Source organism: Sceloporus undulatus, chromosome 1, assembly GCF_019175285.1.
Source record: "Sceloporus undulatus isolate JIND9_A2432 ecotype Alabama chromosome 1, SceUnd_v1.1, whole genome shotgun sequence".
Lineage (NCBI taxonomy): Eukaryota > Metazoa > Chordata > Lepidosauria > Squamata > Phrynosomatidae > Sceloporus > Sceloporus undulatus.
The window spans coordinates 79564433-79582972 of record NC_056522.1 but is presented as its reverse complement, the minus strand read 5'-3'; the positions used below and the strand labels follow the sequence as shown (position 1 = coordinate 79582972).

At 39.1% G+C, this 18540-nt stretch overlaps 1 protein-coding gene across 1 annotated transcript in view; it reads left to right on the top strand.

Annotated features, from left to right (window-relative positions):
- Positions 1–18540, top strand: part of IGF2R (insulin like growth factor 2 receptor) — a 114135-nt gene that overhangs the window by 25072 nt on the left and 70523 nt on the right. The window contains 10 exon segments of the mRNA XM_042462758.1: positions 1561–1681; positions 3311–3428; positions 4827–4989; positions 6401–6572; positions 8548–8651; positions 10770–10934; positions 14395–14453; positions 14455–14536; positions 15474–15620; positions 17644–17781. Of these exon segments, the coding sequence (XP_042318692.1) occupies positions 1561–1681; positions 3311–3428; positions 4827–4989; positions 6401–6572; positions 8548–8651; positions 10770–10934; positions 14395–14453; positions 14455–14536; positions 15474–15620; positions 17644–17781 (1269 nt within the window).

Genomic DNA, 18540 nt, shown 5'->3' with positions numbered 1-18540 from the left:
CTAATTTTCACCCAAAAAGATGCAAAAATAATTTCCACCTTTGTTCTGTAGGATGCGGTCTTCTTCAGAAAAAAAGTTTGTTCTGGAACAAATCTTGTTTGTTCTAATTTTATTAGCAGACACATTCTACCACTCTTCCATTTCTCTGTTCATTGATCCTGCAATGTAAAATCTCCATTGTGCCCTTGTTAATCATTAAAATCTGTAAGATTTGTTAGAATTTCTATACATTCTTAATACATTATCTAACCTGATCTGCCATACATTCTAGCGGCTTTCTGAGTCTCTTACCTGATGCTTTCCGACAGCCTGAAGTAGAAATTATAGGCCAGTATTGAATGCTACTGTTGAATCAATGGAAGCAGCTTCTGTGGGTGTAAGAAGGAGTGATATTGTGCCCTCTTCTTCTTTCAGCCCCACCACACCCTGTTAAAACCCTGCACTAGACAGTTGAGAAATACTCTGATGCATAGAGGGCTGAAATGGTGCAGGGCTGAAAACCCTATGATTTAGTTCATAGATACAGATAATCATTCACTCTGACTTCAGTATTAACTGAGTGGTCATTAATCTATAGTGCAGCTTCTCTGATGTGTTTTTTTAGATTAGCAATAGTTTAAAACTGAGTATTTCTAACAATACCAGAGAGAATAAAATCTCTAGATCCCCAAATTCCCTGAAATTCTATTAAAAGTGTTTTTGGGCTGCTTTGCAAACCAGTATCCTTCTTAGGTGGCTATAAAATCACAGTGCTTGTAGCATTGGTAATAAAATATGAGACTATTAGCAAAGCACTGATTTTGATAGCATTAGTTTATAGAGATTTTCAAATTAACATTTGTTGCCTTGTAACAGATATACCTGTTGGAGTAAGTAGTATACTAAAAGATGATTCTGACTTTCCCCCAAAGTACTGCATGTGCAGACCCATTTGAGTGAGGAAGTGATGTTATTATGAGACTCATGATAACCTTATTTCCTCACTCAAATGGGTCTCTATATGCCCTTTGCTGTGGAGCTGTTGATTAGAATTTCCTTTGTAAAATTATTATTAAAACATCCATGCATCCATGCAAATTTTGAGATCATTTTGCTCAGGCCCCTGATTTAGTGGGTATAATGCAAGAATGGTGAACTCCATTAGCTTTGTAAATGCCAACCAAGTAAAATCTGAAAGTGCTGGAACCGCATTTCTGTATTTGAAAAATTGATATATTGTTATGTTAAACACTGTATTGGGGGTGGATGGGTTTGCAGCCTGTTTAAAAAGTGAGAGGTTTCCAGAATAGGCAATTTACTATTTCTTTTTGCTAGAGAGTAAGAATGATCCAGGGAAGCTGGGGGTGAAAAATCAACTTTGGATGACTGTGTGCTCAACCTGTAGTTCATGTCTAATAATATGTGCAAGTGATTCTTACCTTTATGTATATTTTTATAGAAATTATTTAACAGCCATTCCTAGGTTTGTATATTAAATTAGAATAGAAGGAACTGACTAGTTTGCTTCTTCCGCCTCCCCTGAATCCCAAAATATGTTGACATCTGATATTATATTAACAGGGAGATCATCAGGGGAAACCAGGAGTTGTCCAGAGCAGAGTGCAGCTTGCCTCTTGAAGGGCAGTCATGTGTTTGATCTGGGACAACCTAAAGAACAACTCAAACAGCTTGACAAAGACAGGTATACCTTTAATCATTGTGATATTGTTAAAGACAAGCATTTAGAAGTTTGTGTAATAAATGACATCAAACACACAATAATTGCCAATAAAAAAGGTAATGTTTAGCCTCAGATTGTACTGTTTGCTATTAAGAATACAGTGGTACCTCGGGATACGAAATACCCAGGTTACGAAATTTTCGGGATACGAAAAAATCCCATAGGGAATCATTGTTCCGGGTTACGAATGTTTTTTCGGGTTACGAAAAAACTTTTGGTGCTTTTTTCGGCTTTTTCGCACGGAATCGCGGCTTTTCCCCATTAGCGCCTATGGCAATTCGGCTTACGAAGGCTTTTCGGGTTACGAAAGCGGCCGCGGAACGAATTAATTTCGTAACCCGAGGCACCACTGTATTGGTGGCTTTAGAATTATGTTTCCTGTCTTGATAGTGAGGAAGTTAGAAAGGGTTTCCTTTTTTGAAAAGGTGATTGTGAAAGTATGGAAAGAATGAAAAGAGAAGGATTGTGTAAGAATGGGATAAGAAGGTAAAATATGTAGTTGAGGGTAAGTGTATGTGTGTAGGAAGGTAGGAGTAGGTAGGGAAGAAAGATTGAGAGGGAGAGGATGGGATGAATATAAAGAAGGAATAGGGTAGGAAAATGTTGGAGCTAAGAAGGGTAATAAAAGCAGCTTAAGAAGGAGATAAAAAGAGGGAGGAAGTAAGAGTGGGAGAGAGAGGGTAGGATATGGAAACATTGAAGGAATGATTGCAGAATAAGTAATGGAGAATGAATGAGATTACGTATTAAGAGTTAGGAAAGGAAAAGAAAAATGTTTGAAAGATATTTGATATGTTTAGTGAAAATATGTATACAGTGTATTTTATAGATTAAATAAAATTTTAAAAATTAAAAAAAGAATTATGTATCTTTTGCACACTTGACACTTAAACTCTGGAATTAATCTGGCCTATTTTTGTTAATGTTTTGGGTGCTCTCTTTGTAAAAGAGCAGTCTATGATTTTTTTAGCACCTTGGTTGAAATCTAGTGTGGTATGTATGGATATCTGTTCATGTCTTAGGACTTTTTTTTTGGCCTGCTGTAGTCCTCCATTAGTCAAATCTGATCCCCGAGTGCTGCCCCAACCCTCCAGTTCAGATTTTGTGGGTACATAGATTCTCTTCTTATTCCACTGATAAAAGTACTTACTTATTTATCATTTTTGAAATTTATTTTAACTGCTTTTAGGGATGAGGGAGTTTTTTTTTTATTAATCTTAGGTTCATTCTCTAGATGTGTTTGATTTTTATTTGCATTGGGGTTGCCATTTCTGTGCTCCTGTCATAATTCCTATGCTGGTGTCTTGCAATTTTCTTAACTATGCTATGGGAATTGTATATGAAAAGGTGGTCTAAAAATTCAGTTTTCTCCACAGTTATAAGAAATAAGCACATGACGACTATAGACATAGCATAATTTTTTACGGGTAGAGATACATCAGTAATACACTACAAACTACCTAAATTAAAAATTATTTGAAAACTTTATCTAGTAGTTGTATTCTGTTTCACTTCCATGTTCTGTTTGAGTTCTGTCTTCCTGCTACATTTTCACATTGTATTTTATCTGGTTTTGTTCTTGTTTTCCAGGCTTTCTCTGAGGTATGAGAGAAGGTATAGCAGTGTGGAGGAGAGACCAGACTTCTGCAGTGGCCATGATCCTGCAGTGACAGTTACTTTTGTGTGTCCAGAAGGGAGGAGAAGAGAGGTGATAGAAATCTGCCATGGCAATGTGGGAGATAACAAGGCCTGATAATTGGATAGGGAAATACAATAAATCAAATCCTTAGTCCTAAAATTTGTCCTGTTTGAGGAGATGTGAACTGCTTTTTTATATGTCAGTTAAGATAGTGGTGGCTAACATTTCAAAAAAAGAAAGTGTCATGAAACAATGGAGCAGCTATTTTTGGTACAGTTGCATTGTTCTGTGCAGTTCCAGGGGTACAATCAGGTTTCATGTGCGCAACTCCTGTTTAGAGCACTTTTGTCAGAATGAAGAGAGTGATGCAGGATAGTATAGCTAGTTGCTCTTTGTCTCTGTGCATACCATTGATAGCATGAAGCTGCTGGAGGAATGGAGGATCCTGGGCGGCGGCGGCGGCTTCCGCGAAGGATTTCTGAAGCTGCTGGAGGATTGGAGGATCCCCAGCGGTGGCGCGGAGGAGTAAGGGGCCGGCCCTTTTACTCGGCCCGGCCGGCTCTGGAGCCGCTTCCCCGCTGCTTTTTGAAAAAAATGGCGGCGAGAGCCCAGCCGCCGCGGATCCTCTCTCAGGCCTCTAGAGAGGCCTCCTCCAGCCGGCGCGAGTGCCTGCTGATTGGGAGAGGACCCAGCAAGGACCCCAGAGACATGGAGGTGGCTATGCCATTCACCTGTCTCTGGGGTTTAATTCCGGCACATAAGGCAGACTTAATATAAGGTGTTGGTGATTATCTATAAAGCCCTAAATGGCTTGGGCCCAGGATACCTGAAGGACCGCCTCTCCCCGTATATTCCGTCCCACACCCTCAGAACTTCTGGGCAGCATCTACTTAGGGTTCCAGGGGCTAGGCTTACCTCCACTATGAGGAAGACATATACCATCGCCGCCCCGGCCCTTTGGAACACGCTGCCCACAGAGCTCCGCTCGGCCACCTCCCTGGCTCAATTTAGAAGGGATCTAAAAACCTTCCTATTCCATGCTGCATTCCCCGATTAATTGTCCTAACAGGTCTCCCTTCCTCTTTACTGGCAAGAAGGTTGGCTAACGGGGATTTTATTCTGTTTTTATTGTATTTGTATATAATTTCTGATGTATGTGATTGTTTGCTCTGTGTATTAAATTGATTTTATCTTGTTGTTAACCGCCCTGATCTTTGGAAGGGCGGTATAAAAATAAAAATTTTATTATTTATTATTTAAAAAGTAGCCTTATACTACGGAAAATACGGTATTCTAGAATTCCCCCCCCCCCCCCCAAGCCAGTGTAGTCACGGTCATGTTAGCTGGGAGATTTTAAAAATTGTAATCAAAAGGTAATTTTTTCAAATATGATCTTTTCTGCAATTTGGGGTTATGACTTGACACTTAAAGTTATAAGTTTAATTTCTACTTTTTTGCCCCCATCAGGATACAAGTCCCAAACTCACTGCTCAGAGCAACTGCCGGTATGAGATTGAATGGGTTACAGAGTCAGCCTGTGTCAGGGACTACCTGGAGAGTAACAGCTGTGTTCTAACTAATGAACAGCATGGCATCTACGTGAACTTGACGCCGCTTAAGCAAAGTTCAGGTCAGCATCCTCTTGCTTTTAAAAACTTCCAACAAGAACATTTGTTTAAACAAAGCTGTTGACAAAGGCAGAAGAAGGAGCAACAGCAGAGGTAAAGAACTGTTTTTAGCCAAGAGGCTGAATTCCAGTTTGAGAAGGATGCATTTCAGGAGTGACCTGTATGAAGGGTGTGAGGCAAGGCCAGGTATAAATTTTGCCACTTCACCTGATCTCAGAGGCTTTCACGCATGAAACTCTTCCCTGTCTGTAAACCTGAGCTCGTCTTCCTTCCAAAACAGATCTCCTGTTCCGTGCAAAATCTATCAAGGCTTCAACCTGGAGCTCATTTGATTGCAAAACCTTCTAGGACTTTAAATAGTCCCTTTAGCTCATCACTGGAGATAAGCGCAGAAGGTGTTCTCCCAGTAAATGGAGCATCACCACAAGTGCATTAGACCCTTGGTGGAGAGGCTCCCTTTCCCTGCAGTACAGGCAACATAACTCATGTAACTCAAAGATTAAAGGAGGTGTGTAGTATAGTGCAATATGGGATTGTATTAGTTACGGAATTGTTTGTTTTTGAAAGTGTTGCTTTGCAAAAGGTTCCCTGTAGGAGGGAGAAAGTAACTTATCTAGCCAGACCTTGGTGTTCAGGGAGACTCATAATAGAAACAAATGTTTTCCTACACTCTGCTGAGACTTCTAGCACACTCCCTTGTGAACTGTAACACATGCATGCATTGTTAATAATCCAGGATTCAAATTTGCTAAAAAGCAGGAAAGTACATACTAGAGAGCAAAAAAGCAACAAGAGAGTTCTCGGAGACCATTTATCTAAATCTAGAAAGAGAGCTCTAGATTTTGAAGGATTCCACTTCCAGTTTTTATTTGCATCATCATATGTGGCTTATTTTGTCTTTCAGTTAAGTTGTTTTGGATGTGGACATTTGAATTGGGTAACTGAAAGAGCTCAAAATTTGAAGCTGTATGAAGGTGATGCGTGAAATGACACTTTGGAAACTGTTTGGGATCCAGTTCTCAGAATCCCTTAACTAGCATAGAAGATTTGGGAGTTGTAGTCCAAAAAGTAACTTTTCCATATTCTGATTTAGCCCAAATCAGAACACATCAAGCCAGATTGTAATGAGGCAAAATTTTATTATGGTGAGCCCTTCGGATCTGCAGTGGTTTGGTTCTGCCCCCCCCCCCCCCCCCAATCCAAAAAACATGCACGTTCAAGCCCCATAATAGTCAGTGTTGGCAACATAAATACACATGCTTCAGCATATCCATGTTCATGTCACCGCCATTGAATAATATGAGCTGTGGTGATATATGTGCTGTCAAATCTGCTGATCCGAAGTCTGTGTCATATTGACAAATATTCTAACTGAAAATGTCATTTAGTCATCATAGTCCTCCATTTCTCTAGGTTACGTGTCACCTTATGTTGCTAAAGAGAGAGAGGAGTATTTTTATTACCTGAATGTATGTGGGAAAACAACAGGGGGTTCCTGCGAAGATGCATATGTTTCATCATGCCAAGTCAAACCTCAAAATGATCAGCATAAAGTGGCAGGAAGATTTACCAATCAAACCCTCAGGTGAGTGGCTGGCTTTCTTAAAATATTTTTGAGTAATATTTGATGGAAATGAAACCTTTTCTATTCAGTGAAGGCACTTAGAATAATTGTTAAAATTTTAGGTAGAGGACAGTCTAGTCAGAAAGTAATGCTGCTGACCAGTCACTTTTACAGTTTTTTTTTTTGGGGGGGGGGGGGGGGCGAAAGACCATCTGAAGTCTAAACAGGTGTGATCTTTCAACAACTGTATCTGGCTTGATATTAGTGGAAAGTACAGTTGACCCTCCCGCATTTGTGGCTTTGACCTTTGCAGATTTGATTATTAGTGGTTTTGATTAGTATGTTCTCTCTAGGAATGCTTAGGTCCTCCAGTGCAACTAGAGAAAACACTTCTCTAGGCATTTGTAGGTCCTTCAGCATGATTCTGTGATTATTTTCTGGCAGACGCTGACCATAGAGTTGCACTGGAGAACTTGGAAATTCTAGGGGTTCTCTCAGGTTTTTTTATTTGCAGTTTTTCCACATTCACAGGGGTCCTTCACCCCTAACCTCAGTGAGTATGATGGGACCACTAAAGGTTTTTTTTTGGCAACACTAAACATCAGCTTTTGTGTCATGGATTATTCTTAAAACTTGTTTCAGGTATTTCAGGTTCTCACTTTGATGCTCACATTTAATTTGCTCATTGCTTTAACTATCTAACCTCCTGTTTTCTAATTGCAATGAAGACCAAAGAAAGCATTGCATAGGATTGAGAAGATGATAGAGAAGCCCTTAATTCCAAAATATGTGGTGTGTGGCACTGTGTTTATCTAGCTGCACTTAATTTGACATAAATAAGCAAAGAAATGGGTTTTGAACTTTTGTCAAGTGAAACCAGTCAGGAATGTTTTAGTAGATCAGCAAGATGTCTTTCTGCTCCAAACCTATCTATTTGGCTACAAAACAAAATTACGTGTGGGATTTTTTTGATTTTTTAAAAAAATCTTTTTTGGAAGCAACACTTGATACTAGGAAGGAATTGATAACTTTCTTGTGCAGATCATATGATACAGTATTTACTTTGGAGTGGATAAGGAAGGGCCCTGAATGTAGCTTTTTGGATTTGTGCCAGACATAATGTCTAAGGTCTACTTCCTGCTATTATTGAATTGAATTGTAAAACAGATACTGTATCTCCATCACTTAGTTTATAAAATGTTTATGACAATGTGGACAACTTTAACAGGTCCTGGGGCCAATTGCCCTCTGAGACTTGCTGTAGATACACTTCTTCCAAAAAGAACTTTTAATTAAAGAATACAAGAAGTGATTCTAAGTTTACTTCAACTTTTTGAACAATGATTTGAAATGGTATTTTCAGTAAGGCAACGTTGGTCCAAAACACATTGCAGAAATAATCCAGTTTAAGACTGCTTTAACTGCCCTGGCTCAATTCTAGGAAATTCTGAGAACTGTAGTGTTTGTGAGACAGTTATCCTTCTCTGCCAGAGAGTGCTGTTGCCACAATAAACTACAATTCTCAGGATTCCCTAGCACTGAGCCAAGGCAATTAAAGCGATCTCAAACTGGATTATTTCTGCAGTGTGTTTTGAACCTCCTTTTCTTGACATTAGAATTTCTGATCCTGGAGACTGTTCTCTTTCCATTGCTGAAATATTTCACTTTTGATATCCATATTTCCCTGATATGGATTTATAGGTTAGCCCAACTGGCCTTAATGTTACAAGCTCAGGAAGCAGAGAGAAAAAAAAGGAGAACTCTTATCCTTGATGTGTGATACTTCTACTGTGAACATGCATACAAAATATGGACTTCTAAAAAATTGAGCTGAGTGTTTGTAATGACTAATTGCTGTGGTGTTAGTATCCATGTTGGTTTTCTATTAAATGTCATTTTTATTTGTCTTCCATTGGGTGTAGTCCACTCACAGGTTCTCCACTCTTTTTATGGATTGTTGTAGCTAATAAAACCTTACTCTGACTTTTGAAACCAGGTATGCTGATGGGGACCTCATTCTAACGTATCCAGGAGGAGATGCTTGCAGTTCTGGTTTCCAGCGAATGACTGTCATAAACTTTGAGTGCAATCAAACAGCAGGTAATGAATATGGACAGTTATCCATTCCTTGGTCTGAGCATTATGTTTTCGTTTGCTGTGGCTTTGTAATATTACAGTGTTTTAATTTTTTAAGGCCTGAAGTTCTTGTGTAGAAAATAGTTTTTTTTTCTTTTTGGTTAGGAGGAAGACTGTACCATAGTTGTATTCAGCTACTATTAATATGTTAATTGGAAGGGACTGAAGTATATAATAGAATAGTTTTTATCACTGCTATTAAGGCATACCACAGATCCATGCAGGAAGGATACACAGCTGATTATTAACCATAAAAGCTTAATAGAACCTTGGTGGTCAGAGGTAGTCTATCACAGAGTTCAGATGCTGGGGACACATCAGGGATGGCTTTGCTTTTATTTAGGCCCGTTCCGCATGGGCCTATAGTACGCACTCCACACGTACTAGGGTTAGAAAGGGGCGTCACTTCCTGATGCCCCTAACCCTAATACGTGTGGAGCGCGCACAAAATGGTTGTGCCTGTTCCACACGGGCGCCGCCATCTTGACATAGTGGACACGTTGCGTCCGCATGCCGCATGGTGCAAATGATGCTGTGAGTGCGCCATTGGCGCCTTGCGACATCATAAGCGCGCCGCAACAAGAAGCACCATTTTGGGGCTTCTTTTTGCAGCGTGGAGGAGCCGCATGGTTTGGACGCTGGGGCTCCTCCACGCTGCAAATGACGGCGGTGTCAGACCGCCCATTTTGGGCGGTCTGTAACGCACCTTATTTATGTATTTATTGCTCACAGGTTGGCAGAGTCTTCATAGGCATCCATTGATAGATTTGGAATGTTAGAGACCCTTCCTTATAATCCCACACTTTACCTATCATTCAGACTTTCTATATAGCCTGAACTTCAATTCTTCAGAAATCCCATAAACAATTTTGTGCCCAGTACTTGTAATATATACTCTTAGCTACGAATTAAGTCCCACCAAACTGAAAGAGAAGCCAGCATGATGTACTGAGCATAGGATTTTGACTCCAGAGACCAGGGTTTGATTCTTGCTCAGCCATGAAACTCACTATGTGACCTTGGGAAGCCACATGCTTTCAGCCTCAGGGGAAGGCAATGGCAAACTTCTGAGCAAATCTTGCCAAGAAAACTCCATGGTAGTTTGCCTTGGAGTCGCCATAACTTGGAAATGACTTGAAGGCACACCACACACACAATCTGAAAGAATGCCTGCCAGCACGTATACCTGACTTTCTATTAAAATTATCACTAGGTGCCCCAGCAGGTACCTAGTTATTTATTTATTTGGTTAATTTATTTGCTGCTATTCTTTCTAAGTGGGACCCAAGGTGGCTTCCAAAAACAATAAGAACATTCATCATGTTGGTGGTACTTCTGTTGTGGAACTTGCTCCTCTTATCAGCTCAAATGACACCAAAATGGCTTCTTTGCAGTTATTATGTAATCTTTGGCTTGATACAGACAGGCCAAAATAAAGCTGCTTCAAGTCACTTTGCAAATATGCTGTTTAAATGATACATGTGTCCTAAGAGTCCAGAAGCTGCACCAAAGCCACGCTCCAGTCCTAAGGACTGAAGTGCAGCTTTGGTGCAGCTTCCAGACTCTTAGGACGCATGCATCATTGAAACACCATACCTCCAAAGAGACCTGAAGCAGCTTCATTTTGGCCTGTCTGTATAGGGCCTTTGGTTTTCCATGGTTTTTAGATAGGGTGAGCTCTTCCCAAATCATATGTGACTGTTTGAATCCCTTATTAGTGGTTAGGTTTGATTTTAAATGTTTGCCAAAATCCAACATGATTCTTAGAATAGATTATGGGATTTTGGTCCCCTCATTCTCCCTTCAGCACTCTTCAACATCAAAAACATGCTTCAAATACCTTTGTCCCCAGCAGAGCAGGTTTTGTAGTGTCCTGAGGAACTGCCATGTAGATGTTGGATCTCTTTTGGATGCTATCTTAAATACATTCAATGTCAGTTATAACCCTGTATATTCTTAATCGCTTTAAGAATGTGTTAATGCAGTGTGGGATACAAATACTTTAAACTATCTTCTATATTTTCTCTAAACTTGCTTCTGTTCTGTACTTAATCTTCCATCATCTTGGTCCACCTCCTAAAGATGATGATGGCAAGGGATACCCAGAGTTCACAGATGAAACAGACTGCACATATTTCTTTAGCTGGCAAACAAAATACGCATGTGTTGGAGAAAAGGAAGATCTCCCTTGCATGGTTGCTGACAAGAAAAAACGCTATGATTTGGCACGGCTGATTCGTCGTTCTGGTAAGAATATTTAAATTTTTTATTTAAACAGCTACATTCTTTGTTACTTATTACTTTGCCTTATTTCAGACCTCCTGGTATGTAGTACTTAAAAACTGTAAAAATTAAACCTCAATGCCCTCTATTTAAATAGAATATACTGCTGCCAAACAGTGAGTGTGTGCTCAACAACAGGACCTGGAGCATTAATATAATATGCTCATGGGAAACTTGTTTTGGGGATGAAGTAATCTAACTGCAACCTTTGTGCAACCTTCAGGAACAGACATGAATGTGTATTACAGCACTAAGGTGTAAGATCATAGCAATTGCAAGGTGTGGCTTTTCAGAGAAGAAAACGATGTTTGTTTGTTTTTTAATTGTGTATGTGTGTCTTCAAGTTGCCTGTCAGCTTATGGAGACCCTGTGAGTTTTATAGGGTTGTGATGCTCTTGTCAAGAGTACTTACAGTCTCTGCTGCTATCTGAATCCACATCTTGAGAGGTCCAGAAACACTGTGTCTCTCCTGACTACTATAGAAGAAAGGTGGCTCCCTGCCTGACTTTTCCTGGATTATGATTTTCATCCTCTTAATCACAATTAACTTTTTACAGTTTGATTTATTGTGTTTTAAGAACTACCCATATATAATTTATATGGTGTTTGCAGCATAATTTTGTTGCTTCCTGCTGTAATACAAGCTGTGCTTCATCAGGCTGTATCTTGGCCCACCCAGGTTAAGGAGATAATCGTACTGTAATTCTGTGTTGTATGGATTCTTTCAGTGAAATTGTTTATCTACTTGTGGCAAAATTGTTGCAGAACTGTAACTTTCTACTTACTTTGGGCAGAGGGGGGGTGGTCTTAAACATATTCATTTGCATGGCATGTATGTATTTTCTGAGCTGCTTGAAAAGCAGAGGTTCCAGAGGTTCACTTCACCCTTTGCCCAAACTATGCCCAAAATACCCTTATCGTGTTCAAGGGGCTCCATTTTAGGGGCTGCCGTTATGGGCTGTTCAAGGGGCTGCCTGGAGATTTCACCTGATCTGAAGAGCTGCAGGCAGATTATTAACTGGCGCTAATGACAGGAAGCATACAACTGCTTTGTTACAGCAGCTCCACTGGCTATTGATCTTTTCCCAGGAATAATATTAAGTGTCAGTAAAGCTCTATAATAGTTCAGGTCCATGGTTTTGAAGAACAGTATTTATCTACATGAATTTGCTATAGGTTTGAAATCTGCATGTGAAGCACCTCTGTCTCACTAGTCTTCCAGGTACCTGTGGTAGACATGCAGGGGAATGCCTTCATGATGGCAGTGCCCAGCCTATTTAATGCTCTTGAGGAGCTAGACTATTCCCCTCCGTGGTGTCCTTCCACTTTCAGTTGTAGATTTTTTGGTTTGTTTTGACAGCCCTTTGGAAAGTGACTATATGGGGAAAAAACTTTTAATAATGTACCCTATTGCCCACAGTTGTTTTCTGGTGTGTTTTTAAGTGGCTTTTAATTCTATTGAAAGTTTAATTACATTTTAACTTTAGTATGTTTTTGCAGTATGAAGTTTTATCTTTGTCTGCATTAACCTTTTTAAATAGCCAGGTCTGAAGATAAGTCAGAATACAAACACAGGATTTTTAAAATAAAAAATCTTGTTATTTTATACTGTAGCAACATCCCTGACACCCCCACTGACAGTGATATGAAAAATACTTTTAAGTGACATACTTGTCATACAAAAAATAAAAGATGTCAACAGTGTTTCCTGGCACAATCAGACAAAAAGACTTCAATGTCTTTGGAAGTCTAACAGATCTTTTCCTCCTCATACATACATGAATACATCAAAACAATTAAAAATCACAGTAAAATTGTATTTTTCCTTCTTTCTTTCTCTTAGCAGTTTAAAGTTGGCTAGTTAATTTTTCAATCAGAGCTAGCTGACAAACCTTGTTACTGTATATCTGATTTCATAGTTATCTCCCTTAGATTTTTCTAAAATCAAGTAATGTGCAGTCTGGTAGCTACTGATAATAAAAGGGTTTGTGGGATGCCTTTGCATTGTCTAATTGAATGAAACCAAGCACAGCCAGTTCTGGAGTCTTTATAAGATGTTGGCTATTAGTGAAACTATTTATTTCAGAAAAGATTGCATCCCAGAATATAGATATTTTACTACATTGCCACCATAAATGTTGATAGGAACTGTTAATTTTATCACCTTATCAACAAAGAGGGGAAAAGAGTGGGGGCTATGTATGATAATCACAGTGGAATCAAATACCATTTATGCAAATATCTTAATGAATTATCCCTTATTGAAATAGAGATGCTTTTGAAAGGGAACTTGCCTAACACATTATTCCATTTTTCCTTATCTAGTCAAATATCCCATTTTTCTTTATCTAGTCAAATATCCCAATCAGGTCCCCATTCTCTTCTGCGACTATATGAGGGGCCCATATTGAACTTAATCACACACACGCGCGCGCGCACACACACACATATATGGGAGACAAATCTTTTAGCATAGCTATCTGTCTTATCGAACATAATTTCAACTGGGATAAGCTCCCACAAAGGTTGAATTTTAATATGTGGCTGTCTGATGAAGTTGCCAAACTGATACCAGATAAGCCACCTTATATTTAAACCTTTAAGATGATTCTTCCAGAGAGCTTGTGGAAGTGGTTGGGCATCAGTATAAAAATCTCACAATTTACTTAAACCTACTCTTATTAAAAAGTTTTCATTAAATTGTTATTCTTCTGTGTGGCAGTGTAGTTGGATAAATGGTGATATACTAGGCATCAGAACCTCTTTTCTGTGCTTCCACACTCTCAGTGCTGCTTCTAAAGTTGAATAAATGCATTTTATGGATTTAAGCAGCTTCTTATTCATGAACTGGATTTGTTTGACTGTCTCATATTTTGTTTGGTTATTTTTCAAATTATATCCATCACTGAATTTGCTTTTTATTTATTTGAGTAAGTAAATGGCATAACTGGTAAGAATCATAAAATTTTTTTAACAGACCTATCTGCCATCTGCTTCTTAAATATGACCATATACAGTGCAGCCACGTTATACGTGGCTTTGAGTGTACACGCGGGGCGCAAGGGGAGGCGTGTCCCATTCAGATGAATGAGGCGCGCTGCCGCGTGGCCATGCACACAAGCCCCATTCACTTGAATGGGGCTCAAACATAGGCGGAATTTGCCTTATGCTGGGAGGTCAGGAACGGATCCCCTGTGTAAGGCAAGGTTCCACTGTATTTAAGAGCCTTAACCATTCTGGGTTTGTGGGTGCTAAAAATTAAGGGTTCTGATTTCTACCAAGTTTTGAGAGCTCAAGATTTAATACATAAAATAAATATAAAAACTTTGGAAATAATAATTTTTATAGTAGCAGTGCAACTTGAGAGACAGTTTTAGAGCACTCCAAATAAAGGAATTTTAATCTAAAATATTATTTCTTCTAGAATCAGAGCAGAACTGGGAGGCTGTAGATGGTAACCCTATAGAAGCAGAAAAGAAACATTTTTTTTATAAATGTCTGTCACAAAGTACTTCAGAAAGGAGAAGCAGTGAACTGTGCGCAAGAAGCATCTGTTTGCTCAGTTGGTGAGTAGATGATTGAACCTATTCTCTTAGAGGCTGTTTGCAAAATTGTTAAGCTTTTACAGTGTGTGCATTCTGTTCAGACACAATGTTTGCTGTAGGACTCGTGATCTCAGCTTTTATAATTTTGTGTACTTTTCCCTTTTCATATATAAAATCACTGTGCGAAAGGTCTGTGTGTTTGGTACAATCTCTGTGTAAGTGGCCTAATGACCCTTGAATGATGCCTTTTGGACCCATGAGATTCCATCTTGTCTGTAAGTATTTTACAAGGCCCACCATGCAAGTTTTTAATGCCATATACAGTCCGCCCTCCCTCTATGTGGGAGATCCGTACCAGACTCTTGCGTGTATGCTCAAGCCCCATAAGAAATAATGAGGCACGTGCTTGCGGGGCACACGGTGTGGGTACACACTTCATTACTTCTAATGGGGCTTGCTTTCTGCGTAAGTTCAAAGCCACGGATGGCCTATGAGGAGGGCCGATTGTAAATGCGAGGCTTGATCCTTGGTGTTCTGGTTGTTGAAAACACTAGTTTGCCTGCTGATAAAACTAATGATAGAAAATGTTAAAAGGACTGAGAGTTTCTTTGTGATGACCTTTGAATGATGCTCTTGCAAAAGTCAAATTATTCTCTTCTCCATTACAAATGTCACTTAATGGTCATGGTTAAACTTCCCTTATGTGGATTTTAATTTTTTTTTTGCATGCTTGGGTTCCCCCCTTCCCTCCCTCATTCTTGGATAGCCTCCATAGTTCAGAATGAACATTGTTGAATGGCTTATGTGAATTTTAAAAAACAAATTGATCTTAGAAACTGAGGGAGAGAGAATCTCCTGAACTTGAGTATTTCTTGAAGCAGATTTGAATTGTCTGCTACTTACATGTAATTCTCAAGGTTTTTTCATTAGCACAGTATCTGTATTTTTCTCTTTTTAGATAAAAACAATAATGCAAAAAATCTTGGGTCCTTTATGTCTCCTCCCACAAAAGTTGGGGAGAAGATCCAGCTTCTCTATTCAGATGGCGATGAGTGCAGACAAAACAAGAGGATTGAAACAAAGATACTGCTTGTATGCAAGCCAGGTGAGTACTGTGTTTTTATTAAAAAGAGTCTGCAAATACAGTCTCAAGTTGCTTAATTCATGAATGTCAAGAAAGCTATGAAAGTTGTATAGGTGACCTTCAGAATTTGGTTGTCTTCTATCATATATATATATCCCACTCTTTTCCCAGGACTGGGACTCATTGCAAGAGGTAGTTGTATGTGCTTAGTGTAACACACAGTAAACCTCTCCAAAGCTTTTTCTTTCTTCTGATCTGTGGGCTGTGACATGGTTATAGGCCCTCACAAATGTTACTTTTTGCAGTCTTAACAGTGCTAAGAACCCCCATGAAGATTGGGGAATTCTGGGACTTGTAGCCCAAAAAATAAAAGTAGTGTTCCTGAGCTTGGCATTGTCAGTGTCTGCATCCTTGTTTTGCCATATTTGTTTGTCTAGAGATATGTGATACATGGGGTGTGCAGATGCATGCTAGAGAGGATAGACACTATGTGGGTTTGGCCTCATGACAAGCACTGTTCTGTGTGCTAGCTGCTCTGAAAGCATAAACCTGAAGGCCAAGAACAAGCTATATTTATTGTTTTTAAACCTTTACGTATGTGTTTCAGGTTCCACTATGGAGGTTTGGAAGTATAAAAACAATCCTTATACCATATAAAATTGTTATCTTAAAAACCACCACAGAAGATAAAAAATAAACACAGCCAGCAAATTTGACATACAATGAGGATCCATTAAAATGGTGAAATTAAAATAAAATGACTTTCCTGCCTAAACACACATAATCATAGGAATTGGTGAAACTTCTTTTTGGAGAAATTTGCACAGCTGAGGTTCTGTAACCAAGGAGGTCTATCTTTTATAATCGCTAGTTACTCTTCTCTCAGAGACATAAAGTATGTCCCCTGAAAGCAACTAGTGGGCAAGTTCGTGCACATGGAAGTAGTCCTTCAGATATCTTGGTCCTTACTCGCTTAGGGTTTTATGGGTAATGGTCAGTATTTTGAATTGGCCTGGGAGACAAATAGAAACGGCTGGATATAGAACAGAATTGTTTCAATATGATTCAAAAATGTGCCTCATTTTATACCAGTTGTAGTTCCCAAACTGTAAGAATATTTCCACTTAAAGTACAGTGCAGTAATATCATCTGTATACTTTCTTAGGAGGTTATTGCATGAGGCTTCTACAGTGCAGCAATTATGTTTCTGAATACATGGAAACGTACTAGTATTGAAGCAATCTGTTTTGCACTTCTACTTCAGTATCAGTATGGTGCTGCATTTTATGTTGCACAAAGTTCGGGTCCCTTTTTGGTTGAAGAATGGGATATAAATACTCCAATAATAATAATAATAATAATAATAATAATAATAATAATAATAATCTATCCAGAGCTCTTGATGGTCTGTGTCAGCATATCCTTAGAATATGAACAGACTCAGTAGTCATATGTTCAAAAATGTAGCGGGGGGAGGGGGAGCAACATCTTAACAAAACCTTATAAGTGGCTTTCAACCTTTGCTCTTCAAAATGTCTTGGATTTTATCTCTCAGAATTCCTGACCATTGGTCATGCTGGGAGAGGAGAAGGGGGGCTTTTGGTTGTTGACATTTAAAGCAGCTTGGAGAACCCGCAGTTGAGAACTATTCCCTAAATGTAGTTTTGGCTGCCTTTTATCAGTTCTGAAAATGATATAACTGTGTTAGGAGAGGGGGGAGGGGAAGATGACCATCCAAATATTTTGATTGTCTGTATGCAGCGACATTCTAAAGTTAAAACTTTTTACTTGAGAATGACTGAGCAGGGAATAATATGGTATTTGTCCTCTTCCAAAGTTCTCCTTGGAGAGGGAAATGATTACTTTCGTGTTGTATAAACATTTGGCTCAACTGATGTAACAAGGTACTTGAATTGCTTCAGTACCTAATTGTGTGTGGATCAAGAAGACTGCAGTGAGTTGGAACACAGGAGCCTCTGTTTTTTGTCCCCCTTCAGGAGTATGACCATTCTTCTCAGTGTTTCTGTGGTTGTTCTCTTGCCAGGTGACCTGGAAAGTGCTCCTGTTTTGATTAACTCAGCATATGATGGGTGCTTTTATGAGTTTGAATGGCATACTGCTGCTGCCTGTGTCCTTTCTAAAACAAAAGGAGACAACTGTAGAGTTTCTGACTCTCAAGCAGGTAGGCAAATAACTTGTTGAAACAAGTTAGGCAGGATCTGGGATATGGAGCATTGGTTTGTGTCAACATTGCTGGCCTTTAATTTGACTTTTCATTGCCCCACCATCTTGCTTTTCCTATCCATGGTAGCAAACACAAAGCTGCTTTTACCTCCTAAAAATAATGACCCAGTTTTAAATTTGCATTTTATTTTAGTCATGATTATTAAAACAAATTGAAACCACTTTAAACCTCATTTTTCCTTTTCCTTCTTCCTTATTCTTTCTCCTTTCATAGCATGAATTGTTTTCTGGCACAGAATAAATAGGAATGAATGCTTGTACATAGCATGGAACATTGTTTGGGCATTCTTTGGGTATTTTGCTAAGTTTAATTACATTGGCATAGCAGAGATTAAAAATCAGATCTTGTGTATGTTATCCCCAAATACTGCTGTGCATAGCTACAGTGCATGTAACTGTGCGTGTGTGTGCATGCGACGTGTGTGTGTTAAACTCTTAACTGTTGTTTTTTCCAACATAGCAGATGGGAATCTGCTTATACACCTAAACACTAATTATTTATAACTAAACAATAACTAATCCTATAACTAAGGACCGTAACTAATCACTCCTATAAAGGGTGCAGTGGTTAAATGCTGGTACTGCAGCCAAAATGTGAGTTTGATCCTGTAGGGCTCCCGGGTTGACTCACCCTTCCATCCTTTTGTAGGTCAGTAAAACATATAACAGTGGTTCCCAACCTGTGGGTCGGGACCCC